Source organism: Anguilla rostrata, chromosome 3 (assembly GCF_018555375.3).
Source record: "Anguilla rostrata isolate EN2019 chromosome 3, ASM1855537v3, whole genome shotgun sequence".
Classification (NCBI taxonomy): Eukaryota; Metazoa; Chordata; class Actinopteri; order Anguilliformes; family Anguillidae; genus Anguilla; species Anguilla rostrata.
The window spans coordinates 20,025,088-20,044,880 of NC_057935.1; the positions used below are offsets into that span (position 1 = coordinate 20,025,088).

The 19,793-nt window shown below is 39.7% G+C and overlaps 1 protein-coding gene and 2 long non-coding RNA genes across 5 annotated transcripts in view; 1 reads left to right on the plus strand and 2 right to left on the minus strand.

Moving 5' to 3' along the window:
* arhgap15 (Rho GTPase activating protein 15) overlaps positions 1 to 9,484 on the plus strand; it is a 120,018-nt gene extending 110,534 nt beyond the window's left edge. For both annotated transcript variants that reach the window (XM_064326658.1, XM_064326659.1), the window contains one exon: positions 7,373 to 9,484. In XM_064326658.1, the coding sequence (XP_064182728.1) occupies positions 7,373 to 7,556 (184 nt within the window). In that variant the 3' untranslated portion in view covers positions 7,557 to 9,484. The remainder of the gene's footprint in view (positions 1 to 7,372) is intronic.
* Positions 623 to 7,457, minus strand: LOC135250415 (uncharacterized). The gene is made up of 2 exons (XR_010328925.1): positions 7,318 to 7,457; positions 623 to 1,165 (listed from the first exon to the last, which is right to left on the minus strand). It is a non-coding gene; the product is annotated as an uncharacterized LOC135250415 (long non-coding RNA).
* A 2,354-nt stretch (positions 9,485 to 11,838) lies between the features above and the next one.
* On the minus strand, positions 11,839 to 18,862 carry LOC135252024 (uncharacterized). 2 transcript variants are annotated; one of them, XR_010329265.1, is made up of 3 exons: positions 18,299 to 18,862; positions 16,943 to 17,017; positions 11,839 to 11,937 (listed from the first exon to the last, which is right to left on the minus strand). It is a non-coding gene; the product is annotated as an uncharacterized LOC135252024 (long non-coding RNA). The 2 variants fall into 2 exon arrangements; XR_010329264.1 differs by lacking the exon at positions 11,839 to 11,937 and adding an exon at positions 16,744 to 16,878.
* Between the last annotated feature and the right edge of the window lie 931 nt (positions 18,863 to 19,793).

Below are 19,793 nucleotides of genomic sequence, written 5' to 3' on the forward strand. Positions count from 1 at the left end.
AGCCAGGGTAGGAGTGAGTCAAAGCAGGAGGCCCGAAGTGGAAATCTGTCCACAAGCGAAAAGTCCCTGCTATTGTTGCCTTTTGGTTTTCATCTGGATTGCAATATCCGCAATAGCTCTGGAGGAGTACAAAGGGAGCCCGCTTTGAGAAATTATACACACATTTTGAGAGGGGATTAGGGTTGTTTGGTCTATATCCGTCAGGTAAAATGAACCCTGGATTTGGAGCGTAATTGCCGGGGTCGGTCGTTTTCGGAGGGAACCCTGTAATCGGGTGCGTCACGTCGAATACGAACCCGTCTCTTCAGCTTTACCACCAGCGAGCACGCTAGGAGCTTGCCGCTCACTGAGGCTGTGATTCCTGGCTTTCCGTAATGGATGTCTCTGATCCAGCTCGGTTGGCTGTGGGAAGCTGAGCTCAGTTCAAAGCAGTAAAAAAGAAACCGAGCCAAGATAATAGAATGTCAAATGTTAAGATAAATCATTCCCTGGCGCCAATTAGAGAAGTTCATTGGTGTTGATTGACAGGAGACCTGCAATAATCCAGTTGAAATTAATATATACGCACACGTGTCTGTGTGTGTGTGCGTGTGTGTTTAAAGAAATGACATATATATATATATATATATATTTCTTTATTATTATACTTTTAAATTTGTGAAAATTTGTTCCAATGTGAAATTGGCAGAGACGCCCCTCCTTTTACCACCGAGCCTTTTGCAACCGTTTGCCAAGAGCATTGTAGCTGAATCACATGTCCTCCTCTGCACTCCCTGACTGCTTTAGCCAGTAATAATTTCACGCCATAAAGACCGTGCAATGCTACAGGCCGCAGGGGCTAGCAGCACATTTATACCTGGTGATATCCATTATACTATGGGCTTCTGATTGGACCGCTGGGAGGAGCTAACGTAGCAGTCACATGAGGGACCCATGTTGTTTTTAACCAACCTTTGAGATGAAGTCAGATGTGTCTCGCCATGGCTGACTCAGTCGTGTTCATAGTCATAGTCTCTTAAAGGCGGATCCAAATCTTAAATCCCGGTCTGTCCTCGTTGAAATGATGGCAGGTTTGCTGGTAATCAAAGTGACCAGGTTGTAGTATGTCTGGCCTGTATCCATGGAGATGGTGAAGCTCGACACATTTCCTGTAGCCGGAGGGGAACTGGGAGTGGTGACAGGGAAGGTACTGTGAGTGCATGAGTGTCAACATGTCCCCCACCGCCCCCTCAATTTATTAGCCATATCCCCAGGTCAAACAGCCTGATTCCTGACCCTAATATAGGAGCCCTGGGGGGGAAAGGCATCGAACTCCAGCTCCTGTATCCCGCTGCCTCGCCGGTCAAAAATGAGATGCTAATTAATTATCATTGGCATCTTTAGCAGTGCATGTCAGGTCCTATTTGTCTGTTATCTGATCAAACCGAGCACCCCAATAATAGCACAAACATTCAGGTCCTCTGTCCAGCCACTGCCACAAGCCATCTCTCTCTCTTTCTCTCTCTCTATCTCTCTGTCTCTCCCTCTCTCTAATCACCTACTTGTTTTTCTTCATTTTTCAGCGATAAATAATATGCTTACATTCCGTATTGATCTTAGTCAAGCAATTAAGGTGCTGTGTGCAACCTGTAATAAATCAAGCATGCACTGATTCATCAAAACATGCAATAAACAACTCAAATTTAAATTTATTAATATAGCTCTTAAAGACCCATTGTGGTGATGATGATGATGACGATGATGATGATGATGATTGTTATTTTATTATCCAAATATATTGATGGTATACCATTGCCTACAGGTGAACTAAACGGGAAAATCTATGTAATAAATCTTATTTACCTTCACATCTTATTGTTCAAATTGCTGAAGAGTAAAAAAAGGAAATATATCTTCCACTCCAGTGTTGTTTAGTGCGTCATGATGAGCATATGTACACAAAGACCTCTGTCATGATGTCCAGCAACTAATTGTTTTAATTGTCAATCTAGACTGTTGAAAATAATACACGTATCGTTAAAATATTACAATGATACACACATACTGTACAGTTGTATTAAATTGATATTAAATAGCATATACTATGATAATTACACTAATAGCCTTCAAGTTAGGGCCCAAAACAAAATAATCAAACAAACAAAACAAAAAAAACCTTGCCTAAAATATATTGCTCTAAGTGCAAAAATTGCAGTGTACCACGGGTGTAAAATCATGAGCTCTCTTCATCTGTATATTGGGTTATGGTGTAGGTTGTTTAATTATTTATTCAGTCATTTGTGTCTTTTCAGAGTGAAAAAAATTAACTACACGCCAAAAGCGGGAAAGTGAGTGTTTGGGGCAGCCATCAATTTGGCCGTGTGACAACAACCCAGTCTTGTCTGGTCTCCAGGACTGTTAGAGAGAGGATTAAAAGTGTTGTTTTTTTCTGGAATAATCTTAACCTGATGGCTCATCTGTCATTTTATTATTATCATTAAGTCTGACAAGGCTCTTCATTGGCACTGCCTCTCCACCTTACGAGGAAAATGTAATTAACAAGAGAAGCAGCAACATTTTCCTCTCAGAACACGGGAACATACCCGGTCCACATTCCAGTCTAGTTGACTGTCTTTTTAGTGACTTTTCATAGCAAAATGGAAGCCACTGAAGCCACACAACCATTATTCTCAGGACTGCTGAACGTATGCAGTATCCGACGTGATAAATCCTTATTTCTTTCTCCTTGAGAAAAGATTTTTTCTCATTTCTACATTTGCAACGCCCGGTTTCTGTAGTTAGTCTGTCCTACAACAAGCGATGTTCACTCTTCAGACCAGGAGAATGGTGGCTAGCTGCTGCTCCTTTTCACTGTGCTATTTGTTATTTTTCTCTGCGTGCCATGGAGTATTTATACAACTCCGGCAAATGAGCAGACCGAAACCCTCACTCTCTGCACACTGCCGACGGCAGTCATGTGACCAAGCGATGGAATGGAGTTTGGGAAAGGAGCAATGAGTCTTGAACTCTGAGCATTCTGACCTGGTTTGCTAGCCCTGCCTACGCCAAATCTAAAACTATACCCTCTAACCCATTCACATAATAACACTGCAGTCCCCATCTTCATCTCCCCCGTACTACTACATTTAACTTTTGCTTTGTGAGGTAATGTTTTGATTTGTACTATTTAACATGATCCTGATGACTTGGCGTCAGCGCTGTTTGTTACCTAAACCTGTATGAATGCACTAATGCAAGTTGTCCTGGATAAGCATGCCTGCTAAATGTGAATATAAATGCACATACCTGGGCACATCACTACATCAAGTGGCATTGTCTAAACTAGATACAGGACCCAAGAGCCCTTTTCATTTCATTCCCCTGCCCCGTCCCCTCCTCCCAACACTAGTCATTGCAGTGCCCTTCATTTGACTGATTACAGGAGCACTGCATGGTCACGTTTATACCCGCTTTTGGTGGAGGTTTGCCACATTGATTTTGGTTATTCTAATCTTTAGAACAAGGTTTCCACGATAACTTGTGCTTCACTGAGACCTCATGGCTAAGATCATTCCACTGGGATGAAGTTGAAACATTGAAACATTGTTCATCTGAACCTCCGCCGCATGTTTTTTGGTAAAGGACCCATTTTTCTTTTTTGAAAAGTACACACGCAATACATCCACGTGAACGCAGTACTTCCTGAAAGCTGGAAATTTATGAGCTGTGTTTTTATGTGCTGTGTTCCGATAGCATCACCCAAACTCTATTCCCCCCCCTTGCAACAAGGGATTTGATCGCCACAACAAAGTCGACTGAGTTCGGCCCCATAAAGCGCTGGACGCAATTAGCCACTGAGAGGGCTGACTGGTATAAGTTTAGGGGGAAGACCCGATACTCCTTCGCTGCTTTTAATCAGAATAGTTTGTCCCAGGCCCTGACAACTTGGACCGGAGCCCCCACCGCAAGCTTCTATTGTGTTCCAATTTCATCTGTAATGTTTCTAATGGTTCCTGGTGCCAAACGCTGGCTCCCCTAGAGTCCCTCTGTATTGGCTGTGGTTGTCTCTCAGCCAAGCCTCAGTTCAGGCAGAAACGTTCCAAGGCATTCTCCGGGCCCGGTCCAAGCCCCTAACTGCACCAGGCCTATTTATACAACGTATAATAAAGAATACCTTTTTGAGTTTCTGAAAGCAAAAGCGCCAGGCGATGCAGGAACACATGTCACCCTGCACGAAGGGAACCGCATCGCCCCGTGTAGCAAACCGCCATTTTCTTTCCGAGGTTTTCCGCAAGTAACGGCCGCGTTCTCGCCGAAAGGGTCAAACGAGTGTGAGGCGGCGTCCGCCGCACGCATGCCACGCATCTCGTGAGAAGACGCATCGCGTGTGGCGATTCTTTTTTTTTTTCCATCAGTGATGTAATCTGAAATGCCAAGAAAAAAAAAAAAAAAACTAGAGTAAATGCTTCAGATAGATCACATTCAAGCTGGCATTGGGTGTTGATTTAAGGAAAATGGCTTTCAGGCCGTGCATTCCTTACGCTGACTTCTCAGATGTATTGCTTTTTACCTCAAGCTTTACATTGGCAGAAGCGCGCTCGCGTCAACAAATTGGTTCCTACAAGTCTGACCACATATAAGGTACATCTCTCAGCTTCATTTCACTTGAAAAACACCAAGTTTTACAGTAAGCGCAAAATAAACCAAGGCGTGTAGCTCAGAGCACACTTTGTTCTTGGCTTTCATCACAATTTCTGATCTTATTAATAGCTATTTTCCAATATTCTTCCCTCGGGCTTAAGCACCAGTTTCTAGGCAGTCATTCAAATTGCGCTCATTGATATGCTTATTCAGTAGCTTATTGCTGGTACAGCAGCATAGTTCAAGACGACCTGTTAATCCATACATGTTCATCATCCCTAATGGCTTCATGTGTCAATGATCCTGAAAATTTGCTTTCTAATAACAAAGCCGGCTAATTAACTGGACAAAAATAAAATAACCAGGCTGGCAAGTTTGCATGTGATTGTGGTATTCACATAAAATGTTTAATGGGGGTCTGTTGTAAGTTAGTCTTTTTAAGTGTAGAGAGAATGTGTGTGTGTGTCGGCTTGTGCATGTGTGTGTGCGCATATATGTGTGTGAGTGAGTGTGTGTGTCGGCTTGTGCACGTGTGTGTGCGCATACATGTGTGTGAGTGAGTATGTGTGTGTGTGTGTGCTTGTGCTTGTGCGTGTGTGTATGTGGTGCGTGTGGGTGTATCTGTGTGTGGGTGCGTATGTGTGTGGGCATGTGTGTGTGTGTGTGTGTGTGTGTGTGCGCTTGTGCTTGTGTGTGTGTTGCTTGTGGGTGTGTTTGTGTGTATGTGGTGCGTGTGGGTGTATCTGTGTGTGGGTGCGTGTGTGTGTGTGTGTGTGTGTGTGTGTTGCTTGTGGGTGTGTTTGTGTGTATGTGGTGCGTGTGGGTGTATCTGTGTGTGGGTGCGTGTGTGTGTGCGTGTGTGTGTGTCTGTGTGTGTGTGCTTTTTTAATGTGAGGACCAGGGAAAAGCCCGGCTTGTCTGCGACACGCTTCATGTTTAGTCTGTATATAATCAATCCAGCATTTGTTACTCAGGAATGGGGACACACGATTTGTTACGTATGCCAGTTTATTACAGTGTCTCCCTCAATCGGCCCGTCCGCTTAACGAGCGCGGTTATTGAACACGTAATCGCACCGGAATGCCAGGGGTCTGTTTTTTTTTTTTGTTGCAAAAGCGGGCCCTGCCGACTTTGGTCATTTCGGGTACCCGAGTCGCACCCCACGCCCTTTTCGGCACGCTGCCACCGTGTGATGTGGTTTGAGCGAGCTCGAGCGCGGAACATCCGTTTGGAATTTGAGTTTAGGGCTTGACCGCTGCCTGAGAGCTTGAGAGCTGGGGGAAAAAAAATCTGGGAGCTCTGGAGAGGGCGTGGGTACCGTGGTAACCGCGGTGTTCTCTTTACCGTAGTGAAGCCATACTTTCTGGGCTTAGCCTGCGAGACCGCAGACCCGACTCCTGATGGCGCCGGTCCTGTAGTTAGCAGTTATGTTCTCCTCTGACTGCACATGGCTTTTAGAAGATTTACCTCTGGGGATGGCTCATGCTTTTCATACGACTGATTACTATGCATTGCTATGCCCACCTGGTGCACACATTTATTAAAGAACAATAAATAAATAAATAAATAAATAGAAAAGTTCAAATACAGGATGAGCTGGCAACTCTAGTTTGATCTTTGCTATCCCTGCTGGAAAGTTAGAGTACAGCTGACCATTTCTCCTGATTCATTATCAGTACTTTATAAATCGCAAATGATCCATTTTACAGATATGAAGGGATTCAAACATTCACCGACAGAGCAGTCTGGTCAGTTTGAATTTGGAAAGCATGCATTTTTGTGTAATCTATAACTTAACATAACAAGGTCCCTATATGTGACAACACTACAGTGCCACTTCATCATTCAGATTACGGTATAATGTATAATGAGGTCAAATGTTTCTGAAATACATTTAAAAGGCTCAAAAAAGGTTAAAGTGACATTCATGAAGCCAAATGGAACATGTGACTTGTAGCATCACTTCATTTTTACAATGTGTATACAAAAAACACATCTGGATTGTGTCAGTATTGTTTGGGACAAAAGCCTTGTGTCTCCCTATAAATATTTTGCTGGAATGTTACGGTTAATATCTGATGTTTATTCTCTCTCCTTCAGTAGGATAAATGGTATATTCTTGTGAATCTTGAGTCATAAAAAGTGTCTTAAAATGCATGCAGATGTTGTTATATGGAGGAAATCACATGTGATTGGTATCTGTGTTTGAATATGTACATTGTCAAGGTTTTGCCTTTTTAGTCAAAACATCTGCACTTATCCAAGAATAAAAAGCCTGAATAGATGTTTTGAGGTAGAGAATATTTTCAGTCTCATATTAAAAGGTTATCACAGGGCCCATCTTCTTGTAAAATAAAGCCCCTGCTTGTCAAATTATGCTTTCTTACATAGAGCTGAAACAAGGATATTTTTTGGGGGTTGGACACTGTTCTGTTTTTCTTGAACAGGATATGTGAGGTCACCAAAAAAGAAACAAGCTACTGCACTGACTAATAGCATCTTAATCATACTACTTTCTCCAATGGGAATTTGACTAAGAAGATCTATGTTACACAACAGAGAAAACAATAAATAAGGACAGCACTACACAATACAAGACAAATAAAAAAAGCATAAAAGCCTTTCTCCACCTTACAACTTGACACGATTTCAAATACCACTGTAATTCTGTTTCGTTCAGATTATAATTGCTATTACCTTAATAGCATTTGAAATCATTGTAATTTCCAACGTTTTGTTGTTCTTCTTTCAGGATTCTCACCAAGTCGTTGAAGAACCTGATGTCAACGCAGGGCATTGGGATTGTGTTTGGCCCAACACTCATGTGGCCTGAACTGGATGGAGGGAATATGGCGTTCAACATGGTGTACCAGAACCAGATTGTAGAGTTCATTCTCATCGAGTGTTCAGAGATTTTCGGGCCTGCAGGGAAGTAGCAAATGAGAGTACATTAATTCAACAACAAGGGAAAACAACTGTCAGATAGCTGATCCAAGTACAACACATATCCAAGTACACATTATGGAATGGTAGTTCATAAGAAGATGGTTTTCAGATACTGTATGTCAAACTATTTTCCCATTTACCTAAACAAAGGTGCCTTTGGAACAAATGTCCTTATCCAAAGGATAAATGTAAGATAATTCTGAAATAATCAGCTAGCTCTTTCCCCTTTCATTTTCTATTTGTGTATTTGGAATTACTAGAAATTATTAAAGCAAGGAAAACATATCCACAGTGTCATGGTAATTATCAGGGTAAATCGCTTCTTTTCTGTGGCGAAGACTGAATTTTTTTCTCATAATTAAATCACTCAGGAACAGAAATGAGATACAGGTTTTAATGTTCTGTAAATATCCCATTGACTGGAGTTTTAAATGAAGAAGAGGACGTAGAGGAAGTCCTTGCACGGCCTCCCAGGCACGGCCTCCCAGGCCCACGAACCGTCACAAAGTTTCCTGTCATTGCTTCGGTGTTTTTCTTCCCGTGATTTAGAGAACGCATTCACACGATCCTAATAGCCAGGTTAGATAGCCATATCACATCCTCTGACTCCAGACATCTTGTAAATCATTACTAAACACCTTTAAAAATATTATTTTCTGTAGAATGCCTATGTAGCCGATCCAGTAGTCAAAACTTTACTTTTTTGTTTGTTTATAGTTAGGATTTTAGTGGCTTGTACTTCATTTACAAAGTAGTACTGTTTTTGCTGGGTAGTATTTTGCCAATTTTGACTGTTTACATTTTACGTGTAGAGAGTTTTTTTTTTTTACCACATCTGTTTGCTGGAAGAATCTTGGACTGTGTGTAATATGTGAATAAAGACTTTATTCTGTTCACATCTATTGCTTTGCTTTGCATAAAAGAGCAAAATTAATGATGCTTATCACTGCTAGTCTGTTGGAAATTGGATCATGATGTATTGTATTCAGAACTTCTCTGAATACAACATAATAGAGGGACACCATAGAAAATGCTGGCTAACCTTTGATTTATGATGTTCAGCCTTTACACTGCTGACAGCACAAACGGTACTCAAAATGCAGTAAATCCGATGGGCTCATTAAAAAAGGTCTATTTGATGCCGTTTCCAAGCATGCCGACACAGCGTTCATGGGGTTTTCCATATTACATCTCTCCTGGGGCATTCTGGGATACCTCGCTATCTAGCATACTGCTGCAGAGGTTGACGTAAACATGCAGAAGTTTAGTTTGGAAGGCAACCGAGAACCACAGTTTTTTTTAAAGAGCACAATTAAGGTTATTTCTGGAGGTGAAACCAGCGGTGTTTCCATTACTTTTGTTCATATTCCTTCATAAAAGCTTCTTTTTTTGTCTGCCTTGGCCAAAATATCCATGGATCAGTCTCCCCTCTCAACCAATGTACTCCCTGGAATAAAAAGCCTAACCATAGTTGAAGTTGAATAACCAGATTTTGATAGATCTGTATTCTTCTTTGCCAAAGGAAGTCTAAATCACCACTTTAAAAGCCAGTCTTGCTTCCTCCCACCACATTAATACTAATGTAGTTTAGAAGCCCTACTTCTGTGGTCATTCTGGATCAATGAGGGCCAAGTTCAGCTGCAGTACAGACTTACTGTTTACAAGTATAGAAAACAGATTCTATGTCAGAGAAATAAGCAGCTGATCATCAAAGATGCAGTGCCACCCAAAGCATTCTGATTTAGAAAAGGCCTAGCGTATGTGTCCCTCCAATGTTTGCCAAAGAAATTCTCCAGTTACCTGTAAATTAAAAAAAACAAAAAAAAAAAAACAAAGGCTTGTGAAGCCACCAAGGTACATTTTTTGGCAGGACTATTAATATGTTCATGTTTTGTGAAATAAACTTTTATTTGATTAAGTTGTGCACCTTCATTATTTACACATTTAAGGTGTTCCCCCTTTCTCTTGTTTTGCCTCCACTCCTACTCTCAGCAAAGGTTAGCCTTTGGATTTTAAGAGATGGTGTGGCATGGGAACATTGTACTTCAATCAATCAAAGTATGAAAGATTTAGTCTGTTAATCACTGTGAATATCTGTCATAGCAAATTAATTAACGACGATCCTGAATTGTGCTCATAACTATGGCCTCTCAAAATGCCATGAAGACAATGTTCTTTTACAAGTAACTCAAGTGCCCCATGTCTCATTCTAGTTGCAAAATAAACAATATGAAAATTAGGAGCTTTTTTATTGTGGTTGCACAACAGTATCACATTTGTCATCAAACATACTCAGATGACAGCTCATTTATTTGTTACCACCAGAAATCACATCACGGCAGTTTCACTTGGTATCTAATTGCTATTATACCAAAAAGCACTATGACAGAAATGTGCTGAGAAAAGAATGTCCAGTAAGTGATTGTCATCAGTGAAGTGACAGCAGGCCAAGATGGCTGCCGCAGAGGGCAGTGTCGCACAAAAGCTCAGCATCCCAGGCTCAGCAAAAGAGGCCTCTATAAACTTTGAAACTTGGTTTTAGTTTTCCCACAGTCATACTGCAAATTACTTCAAATGCCTGACTGCTGATAATCACAGTAATGCTCTTTTAAAAATCTAATAATGGTGTTTTAATGGTTGAGTGCATGCCCAACAAGGAGCCCAATCTTCCTCCACAAACATTATTTTAGCCTAGATTGTTTCCCAAGCTGTTAATCGGGGCCATTTCTGCAATCACCTGCGTGTACGGCTATTCGGTCCTTATAATCCAGTTACACAAGAAAGCGCTTTACTATTTCTCTTTTTTTTTTTTTTGTACAGACTCCTGTCCAGATATAAATTCATGAATTCCTTCTTGCCAACGCAAATCAAAATTTGGCAATGTGAGATTCAGAGCTGTGTTTTTTTTTTTTTTATCTCTACTAACGCCTGCCGGCTAGCAAGTCCTGACAAGAAAGCAGTATCTACCCAATTTAAATCCTGCGGAGGGAAGTGCAGTCTTAGTACTGGGTTCACGGTTCAGGGGGAAGAGTGTGGCCTCCACATGCACACTCATTACCAAATCACTTCAGCACCGGATCAATATGAAACGGGGAGGGTGTAAATACGACCACACATATTCTGAGAAAACTTTAGCCGTTAATAACGCACTTCGCTGTGTGTCTCTACTTGCGTTTGCGCCCAGGTGAAATATATTTTAACTGCAGTGCACATTCACCTTTATTATTTATATTTATTTTGTGCTTTTGCTTATTATTATTATTATTATTATTAGTAGTAGTAGTAGTAGTATTATTATTATTATTATTATTATTATTATTATTATTATTATTATTATTATTATTATTATTATTATTATTAATATTAGCAGTGCTAAGAGAGCTTTTCAGTAGCTTTTCACATGGACACATTATACTTTAACCAAACACATGCTCAGACTGTGTTATTGTGGACTAATTGTCAATTGTGTCACACTAGGAGAGATGATGACTGTATCCCAGTATTCTGATATTGTTCAGAAAAATAAAAAATGAAATAAAATAATAGCAGCAGCTTATGGTTAAAAAATGTTATCCAGTGTTCAGGTTTGGATCTTGGACTGTTGTTTTGGGGTTTCAGTTGCCCCCACCATTCATCCACACTCACAGGTTTGACTAAGATGGTCACACTGTTAAATTGTGCTCTCAAATCTTCGGGGGTGGGGGATGTTTCTGCAACATTGTTACAACATCCCAGCGGGGCTTTTGCAAGTCATGGTTTGCCAACAATTTCCAAAACATTGCTTTACTATAAACAACAAAATCACAGCTTTTTTCTCAGATTTGGATTCAAAAGTATAGACCATCCTCTCAAAGTCTGGTCTCTGTAATAGTGTCTGTATCAAACTCTACTGAAATATTCAGGCAATCAAAGTAAATAAGCAAACTCGCACCACATGTTCATCCCCACGGCAACAAAGCTCTCATACAATAACATAATAAGATGTTATAAAAGTGTGCATTGCTTCGTATAAATAATACATTTTCTAACAACAAAAAAAGGCTACAGGCTTTTTAAAAATTGGAATCACAGGCCAAGGCTGGGCCATTGGAAAACATTTTACAGAGAGATGCATAAATACAGAGATAATCTTTTCACAAATGTAAATAAATATGTGTGGCTATGACCATCATTCAGCTCAGAATCATGCGATTGTGAAGACACATTGGAAGGGTTATGTACTGTGTGTGTACTGTAAGAATGACACTGCTAAGCAATAGTCCATGATGTATACCTTATAGAGATAACTCTCTGTTGATCAAGGGTACAACATGGCAACACAGACAAAAAGATTGCACGTATTGCATTTCATCAATGAGGAGACAGGCATTTCTAGAAAAAAAAAAAAAAAAGCTTACAAGAAAGTTTACAAAAAAATGGTTTGCATAAAGCTCTCAATTTCATTTAGAAATGAAATATTTTATGTCTGGCATCAAGGAGGCTCTAATACGTTATTTGATTTTCTGGGAAATTTGTGCACTTAAGCAATTAGGACTGTTGTCAAACCGGCACAGATTAATGATTTCATTATACAACATGGAAAAAATGTCCACAGACATCAGTATGGAGTCAATAAATATAAATGAAGGCCATCAAAACAGGAGGGACTGTAAAATGTGCTTAAGCCAAAACACTTAAAAACCACCCCTAGGATTGATTACTTTAACCAAAATTCAATTCCTTATTATTTCATTCAGTGGAACAATTTGTGGAAATTGTGAGATTTTAAACCATGCATTTATTAAATTACATTTAAAAAGAAGCAACCATTTGAACATTAAATGGTGTCAGTACTTCTTCCTCCTCTTGAAACACAGGGGTTTTATATGAAAGCAATTCACTAGTAAGACATTCTTTATAAATGACTTCCTCAATTAAGAAGCCCATTTGAATGTTACTGTTGTGAAGGAAGTTCAGAGTTTGAAGTTCTCATCAAGTTTGCATGCGCTGTTGAAAGAAAGGAAGGTTTCTGCCGACTATTTTTATAACAGACATCAAAGTAATAACTAACGAAGCCGTTCCCTAAATAAAAAGGCCCATCATGCTGAAAATGAATACAGGGGAAAGCACAGTCTTTGTAGTCTAATCATAATCACAAAACCTGTTTTGAATGCCTGTCATATTTAATTTTACAGGACTGTGTTGTGGAGTTGGACTTCTAAGGTCACATGCAATTAAAACAGTGCCAAGTTTAGGGTCTTGTGTGATTCGGGCGTTAAAAAGCTTCACTTTTCTGAATCTGAACTTCTACCCTGACCTCTGTGGGTCTCTTAATTGCTAGCCACCTTTAAAGCATATGGAAAACTTCTCAACGTTTCCCCACGTTTTGCTGCAAGTGCACATCCATGGTTAAGAAATCCCATGATGCATTTCCTAAAAAATGTTGAGTGAGAATATGCCAAGTTGAAAAGACCGGTCCTGGTTTGTAGCTTGTTTTATAATGATCACAGGAATGCTAATTTGTGCTTCATGTAAAATAAAGCATAATTCACAAACAGAACTACAGAGGGTACACTGCAATATGCAAACCACTAGTTAACTGCAAAAACAAGATGACCAGGTTACAGTTTGACAAAAACTACCTAAAAGAGCCTGCAGAGTTCTATAAAAAGGCCCCGCGGACAGATAAATCCACAATTCACTTGTATCAGAGTGATGGCTAGAGCAAAGCCCTCTAGCCATCCCTGCGATCCAAAGCCTTCCCCCCACATATCTGTGAAACATGGTGGTGTAGGTTTTATGGTTTAGGCATGTATGGCTATCACAGGTACTGGTTCACTTGTCTTCAGTGATGATGTAACTGCTGATTAGCACTAAAATGATTTCTGAAGTGTACAGAAGCCAAGTTCAACCAGATGCCTCCAAACTCATTGGACAGCGCTTCATCCTACAGCAGGACAACGATACCAAACATGTTTCTAAAACAATCAAAGCCAAAAACTGGAAAATTCTTGACTGGCCAAGTCATTCACCCGATCTGAATCCAACTGAGGGCAGCACGGTGGTGCAGTGGGTACTCCGGTTTCCTCCCACAGTCCAAAGACATGCAGGCAGGCCGATTGGAGACCTTAAAATTGGCCATAGGTAAGAATGTGTGAGTGAATGGTGTGTGTGCCCTGCGATAGATTGGCGGCCTGTCCAGGGTGTATTCTTGCCTTTCGCCCAATGCACGCTGGGATGGGCTCCAGCACCCCCCGCGACCCTGCTCAGGATAAGCGGGCATAGATAATGGATGGATGAATGGATAAATCCAATAGAACATGTGTTTTATATGCTGAAGAAAAAAACTTAAGGCAACTAACCCCTGAAAAAAGCCAGAGCTGAATATGGTCGCTGTACAGGCCTGGCAGAGCACCACCAGAGAAGATACTCAGCACATGTTTATGAGTCACAGAATTCAAACAGTGGTAATATGGATATTTCCAGTGCAGGTTACATGCAAACATTCCAGGGCAAAAATGAAGGAAAGTAAATACAAAAATAATATGTTTAAGGTGAAATGTTTGCATTTCTAAAGAGAGGAAGTTAAATTGATCAGCCTTAATGCTAACATCAGCCTGCTCTCCACAAAGGGGTATCAGCACAGATCTTAGACAACTACTACAGCTCTGTATATGTCTACTGTACTTCAAACAACATATGCTCACCACTGGGCAGATTGCTTAAGATTCAAACTTTCTCTCAAAGAGCCCAATTCATACTCTTAGAGTAGTGTTCTGTTCTTGGCAAGTTTGGATAGACAATATCCTTACAGATTTTGCACTTTTATGAAGCATGATTCATTTCCAGCATGCCCATGTGTCCTATTTGGGACCACATATCTTGTACCGCCCTTTTAGCAGAACTTATCCACAAACTGTGTAGGTACATGGCACACAATGTTGAATGTGATTAACTGATAGATCCTGCATTAGCCCAGTGATTTCTGTCGGTTTTCGGTGCCATTGGGGTCCGTCCTACTCTTGTCATTGATGGAATGTTGGGGAAAATGTAAAACAAAAGTAGGGAAGAAATTAGGGTTGCCAACAAGCCCTTGCCCCAAACACAGGACGCAATCCTGTGGATCTAAAGGTGGCCATGTTGTATTTTTTATTTTTATTTTTACCATGGGAACATAATGCGTAGAACTACATCTATGACAATCGTAAATGCCATAAATAACAGCAAAGTGAAACGGAAGCCCTGTCCTCTTGAATATTGTTTCATGGAGTTCTCTTGAACAGCCGAATGTACTCAGGGCCATTTGAGGACACTTGACACCAGAGGCAGAGCTGTGCCAGGGGAGGCAGTATTGCATAATGGTCAGAGAACTGGCCTTGTAACACCGAGGTTGCGGGTTCAACTCAAACAAAGTGGCACTGCCATTGCACCTGTAAGAAAATATACTTACCTTGAAATCCTTCAGTAAAATATGCTGTTTAAATGATTGTAAGTTAGCTAAATATGTCTCTGTGGATACGTGCATCAACTCAGTGCTGAAATGTAAATGTAGCAATGTGTAATCCCAATGCTATGTAGTGTCAGATATATTATACATCATGTTGACTGAAAGAGAGTGTCCTGAACCTGTTGATAAGTAAGATATGGGGTGAGAAAGGGCCCCAGAAAAGTTGGGCAAACTCCCAGAGTTCAGCCTTTGAGCTCGGGCTGCATGCTTCAGGTGATGGGAGAGGCAGTGTGAAGTGGGGGTACAATAAGGGGCTGATATTGGGGGGAGTCCTGACCCAGGCAGAAAGGAGACTGTGCAGTTCAGGGCCCTCTCACAGAGCCGTAATCAGACAGAGAGGATGAAAAGGCTGATTTTCGGGAGAATTAGCATGATAAGCGAGAACACAAAATCAATTCCCGTCCTTGTGAGCCCGCCTCTGATTGCTTTGAACTGTCAAAAAATGGCAGAATCAAATCGAAAGTGCTCGAGGTTACAGGAGTGATTTGTTCAAGAAGGGATCGCTAGAGCAATTGACACAGCTCTTGAGACAATAATTGGGTTATCAAAGAGAAAACAGTTCAAGTATCGCAGGGCTGAAGGCTTATTTGCATTCAATTTTCATACGGCCGGGCACACCTCCATTCGAAATCCTCCATTTCAATATACTTGAGGATTAAGGAGACTTCGGATTGCATCATTATCATCTGACAGTTTGGTGTCTGGGCACAACACTTGATTATTAAGTACAAAAGGGATAGGCAGTCAACTTTTTAGCCTTTGAAATTTATTTATTTTTATTTATGCCGCTTCCTGCTCAAGGTAACACTTTTAGCGGCAGCGATGTCGAGCAGCAGCAGTTTGAAAGGACTGCGCGAAAGTGTGAAAACCTCCCTTGCTTGTTTGGATTTCTACGCCTTTTTAATATTCCCCAATACTTTTCCCCCAACCTTCATATTCTGAAGAAAAAAAATTACCCCTTTCAAAATTTTTATGTATTTATTTTAATATTCAAATCCAATAGAACTTTTGATCCAATAGCAAATGGAACCCATTTAGTCACTGATTTTATATTTACATTGTAATGATAAAAAATGAATAAATACATTTCCATTATAACTTTTTCCATAGCCCCAAACTTTCTTTTCATTGATCTTAAGTGAAATTATATTCTAACTGCACTGTGTGCACTTCAAAAAGGATTTTTCAATACCAGTCTAATATTGATATAATGTATATTTAAGTGAGAATACATTTAACTAATTTCCGAAGTTTAATTGCAAAACCATAAATAGGCCAACATAAATTCTGAAATATGTGATTGCATTCGACTTTCAATTTTCTTGAACTGATATTGTTTTTGTAATATCACTTCAATAAATTCAATTATAAAAAGCCAATTATCAAAAGAAACTTGGAATCTCAAAACTTTAGATAGAACCACAGAAGTCTGATAGTTAAATAAATAAATAAATAAATAAATAAATAAATAAATAATGATACATTATAATGATTCAATGTAGCCACAGTGGTGATTTGGCCTTTAAATTTTTCAATCACTAAAATAAAATCTAAATCTCAGATTAAATAAAAAAAAAAAAATGTAATTAGAAATTTAAACTTGTTTGAAATAAGTTTCAAGGTAAACAACAAAGCACCTAAAAGCAAAATGAAATGCTTTGCAAACATAATGTAGCCAGAGCTATGCATTCTGGGAATAACTGCAAGTACACTCACAGTGCATCTTGGGAAAGACAGTGCGTGTACCCGCTGTGCGTCCTGGGAAAGACAGTGCGTGTACTCGCTGTGCATCCTGGGAAAGACAGTGCGTGTACTCGCTGTGCATCCTCGGAATAACAGCAAGCTCACTCACACTGCATCCTGGGAAACATAGCGGGTAGCTATACTCACAGTGCATCCTGGGAAAAGTTTTGAAAGCCATGTTTGCCATGATACATGATGTTTAAATCACCCATTTTCAATGACCTGGAGCAAAACATGTGAACAGGTTATGTTAAAGAGATCAAAGAGATCGTACCCTACCTTTTAAACACTTTGCAGCCTTCTCTGTGCCATCAATCAAACACATATCAACTACACACCCCCTCAGCAGCTAATCTGTCGATACCCACTCAGACAAGAGGTTTCATTGTGATATGAGACATACGTTTCCCTCTAAATGAGCAAAGCAATATGTGGGCCACTTGTCCCATTATTACTCATACCATTACGTACCAGGAATTTTTAGAAGTGACAGTATACCACCCCAGTGCATTCCAGACCTTGACATTTCATTCCAACCAAAACAATGGCAGACTTTCTCCTGAAGAAATTTTTAACTGCTGTAACCCACCCATGACATTGCAAAGGGGAGCTCTCCAGGCACACACAGAAATCCCACAAAATTCAAGGGGCAAAGTGTTTTAATCCAACACTACAGACACTACTAACACAATGTTTTGGCCAACTTAAACTAAATAAAATATGTATTACTATATTCTTAAATTTATTGTAGTGCTGCCAACATGATAAATTGTGATAAATGTTATATTTAGGGAGTCAAAGTTTCCAGATGGACATTACAGTGGGTAGTTAAACATACTCATTCCAATAGTGCATATAGTAATAAAGTATAGAATCTATTTTCCCACTAAAACAACATTCCTTGATTTATGGAAAATAACTTTAAAAAAACTGATTTCATGTGAACTGCTCTGCAAATAGTTAAACGATTTGCAAGGGTTTATTACCACTTAACTGTCCTTATCATGGATATATTTTAGTTTGAGTAACCAACTGTTACTCTTGAATTATTAACCATTCCAAATGAAATAACCAGTAATAACTTGGGGAAAACCAACTATTAGCAAACCATTAATCGTGGAATGCTGACTAATTAGTCTGCAAAATTAAAATTCAACGGATATAAACCATTTATGAATCCGTTAACATATGACCACAGAGCCAAGACAACACTTTGTTAAATTGGTCTCCATTATAAGCTTAATAAGTACCTAAAAGTCATTTTTCTATGGTGAACATTAGAAAATGGACCGTGCTTACACTGACCATAATGTTCTCATTATGTGTTCCGGCACCTAATTTCTGCACTAAGTGAGATACTGATATGAACAGGTTGTTAGGAAATCCATCTTCTGTGTGCTTTGTATTTTCAATAAAAAGGGAGTTTTAAAGAGACCTTTCTCTGGTGAGCATAGAGGTGGCAGTTCTAGAAATCATGATAAGATTAGATTAAATTATATTTACCTTTTCTACAATGCATAGTACCTTTAACACATTAATGCATTTGGTCTACATCAGGGGTGCCCAATCCTGTTCCTGGAGATCTACCATCCTGTAGGATTTCACTCCAATTCAAACAAAGCACATCTCATTCAACAGCTAGAGATCTCATTGAGCTGATAATTAGTAGAATCAGGTTTACCAAATTAGGGTTTAAATGAAAACCTACAGGATGGAAGATCTCCAGGAACAGGATTAGGCACCCCTGGTCTACATCAATTCGTTTAATTGCATTTAATGCATTAAGTACTCAAGGGAAAGAATATGAGATCAGTTATGCCATATATTTAGTCTTGTGTGATCAATATGATCAGCAAAAAAATAAAAATGCCACAATTAATTGCTTAATACCTTCCCTATAAACTATAGCTCTTACAGTACATTCAATGTATTTTACAGCACGTTGGATTAAATAGTTGTATGCGTCGGAATGACCAAAGTGGCGGAGCTAAATGCAGAGACGAGACACAAATTAACTGAAATAATAACAGAGAGAGCAAAAGCAACAAACAGGTAGAATATGCATTGGAACGCACAGGGTGAACAGCAACCACAAGCGGCAGGTGAAAGTGTTGCACAAACAATAAAATGAAGCAACAAGACACAGAAACCCAGGGCTTAAAATACACAGCAACACAGGTGAAAAGTAATAACTAATCAGGATAAGTGTCCAAAACAATAATGAAACCAATGATTAAAAACTAATACAAGCAATACTGACAAACAGGTGAGACTAGAAACTAACGAGACCTGAGAGCAAACCATTAACAAACCAATAATCCAATAATAACCAGAGCAATGCGACAACAGCGACCGAACAAGCAAAAATGAGGTGACACAAAGGGCAAAAAACAGGCAGGCTCTGGCATCATGTATGCATGCTCAGTAAAGGGTAATCCTGTTCCTGTCACCATTGCTATGAGGCCCATTTGCATGCTTTGTTATTAGTCCTACTCTATATAAGGAATAATAATTTGTATAAATAATAATAATAATAATAATAATAATAAATTTTAAAAACCATCTTCACTGGCTCCTGTGGAGAGAAAATGCCAAATATTTACATAGTACTTGCTTCCACATAAAAATGTACTAGCCATTGCAAAGCCTCAAGTAGACAAATGTGCCAACAGAAGGTTCATTTAAGTTAGTAACAATGAAAAATGTCAGGTGGGGGAGACAAATTGCTTCAAGAAAAGACTTATGATGATTTTTTACAGGGGTCCAGAGGGCAGATGGTAATTAGAGGTGGAGCACTCCCTGGGTTTTTCCCCTGAGCTGTACATGTTCTTTCAGGAGCTTTCACAGGTTTCATAAGTACAGCTGTGATGTTCGTCACTGCATCGATTTCTTGAGAGACAGTAGCACTCACTGAATATATACGTCACTGCAGGTCTCGGTCGCTTAAATGATAAAGTTCACTATAAGCTCATTTTGAACCATCACTTTGTTGACACAA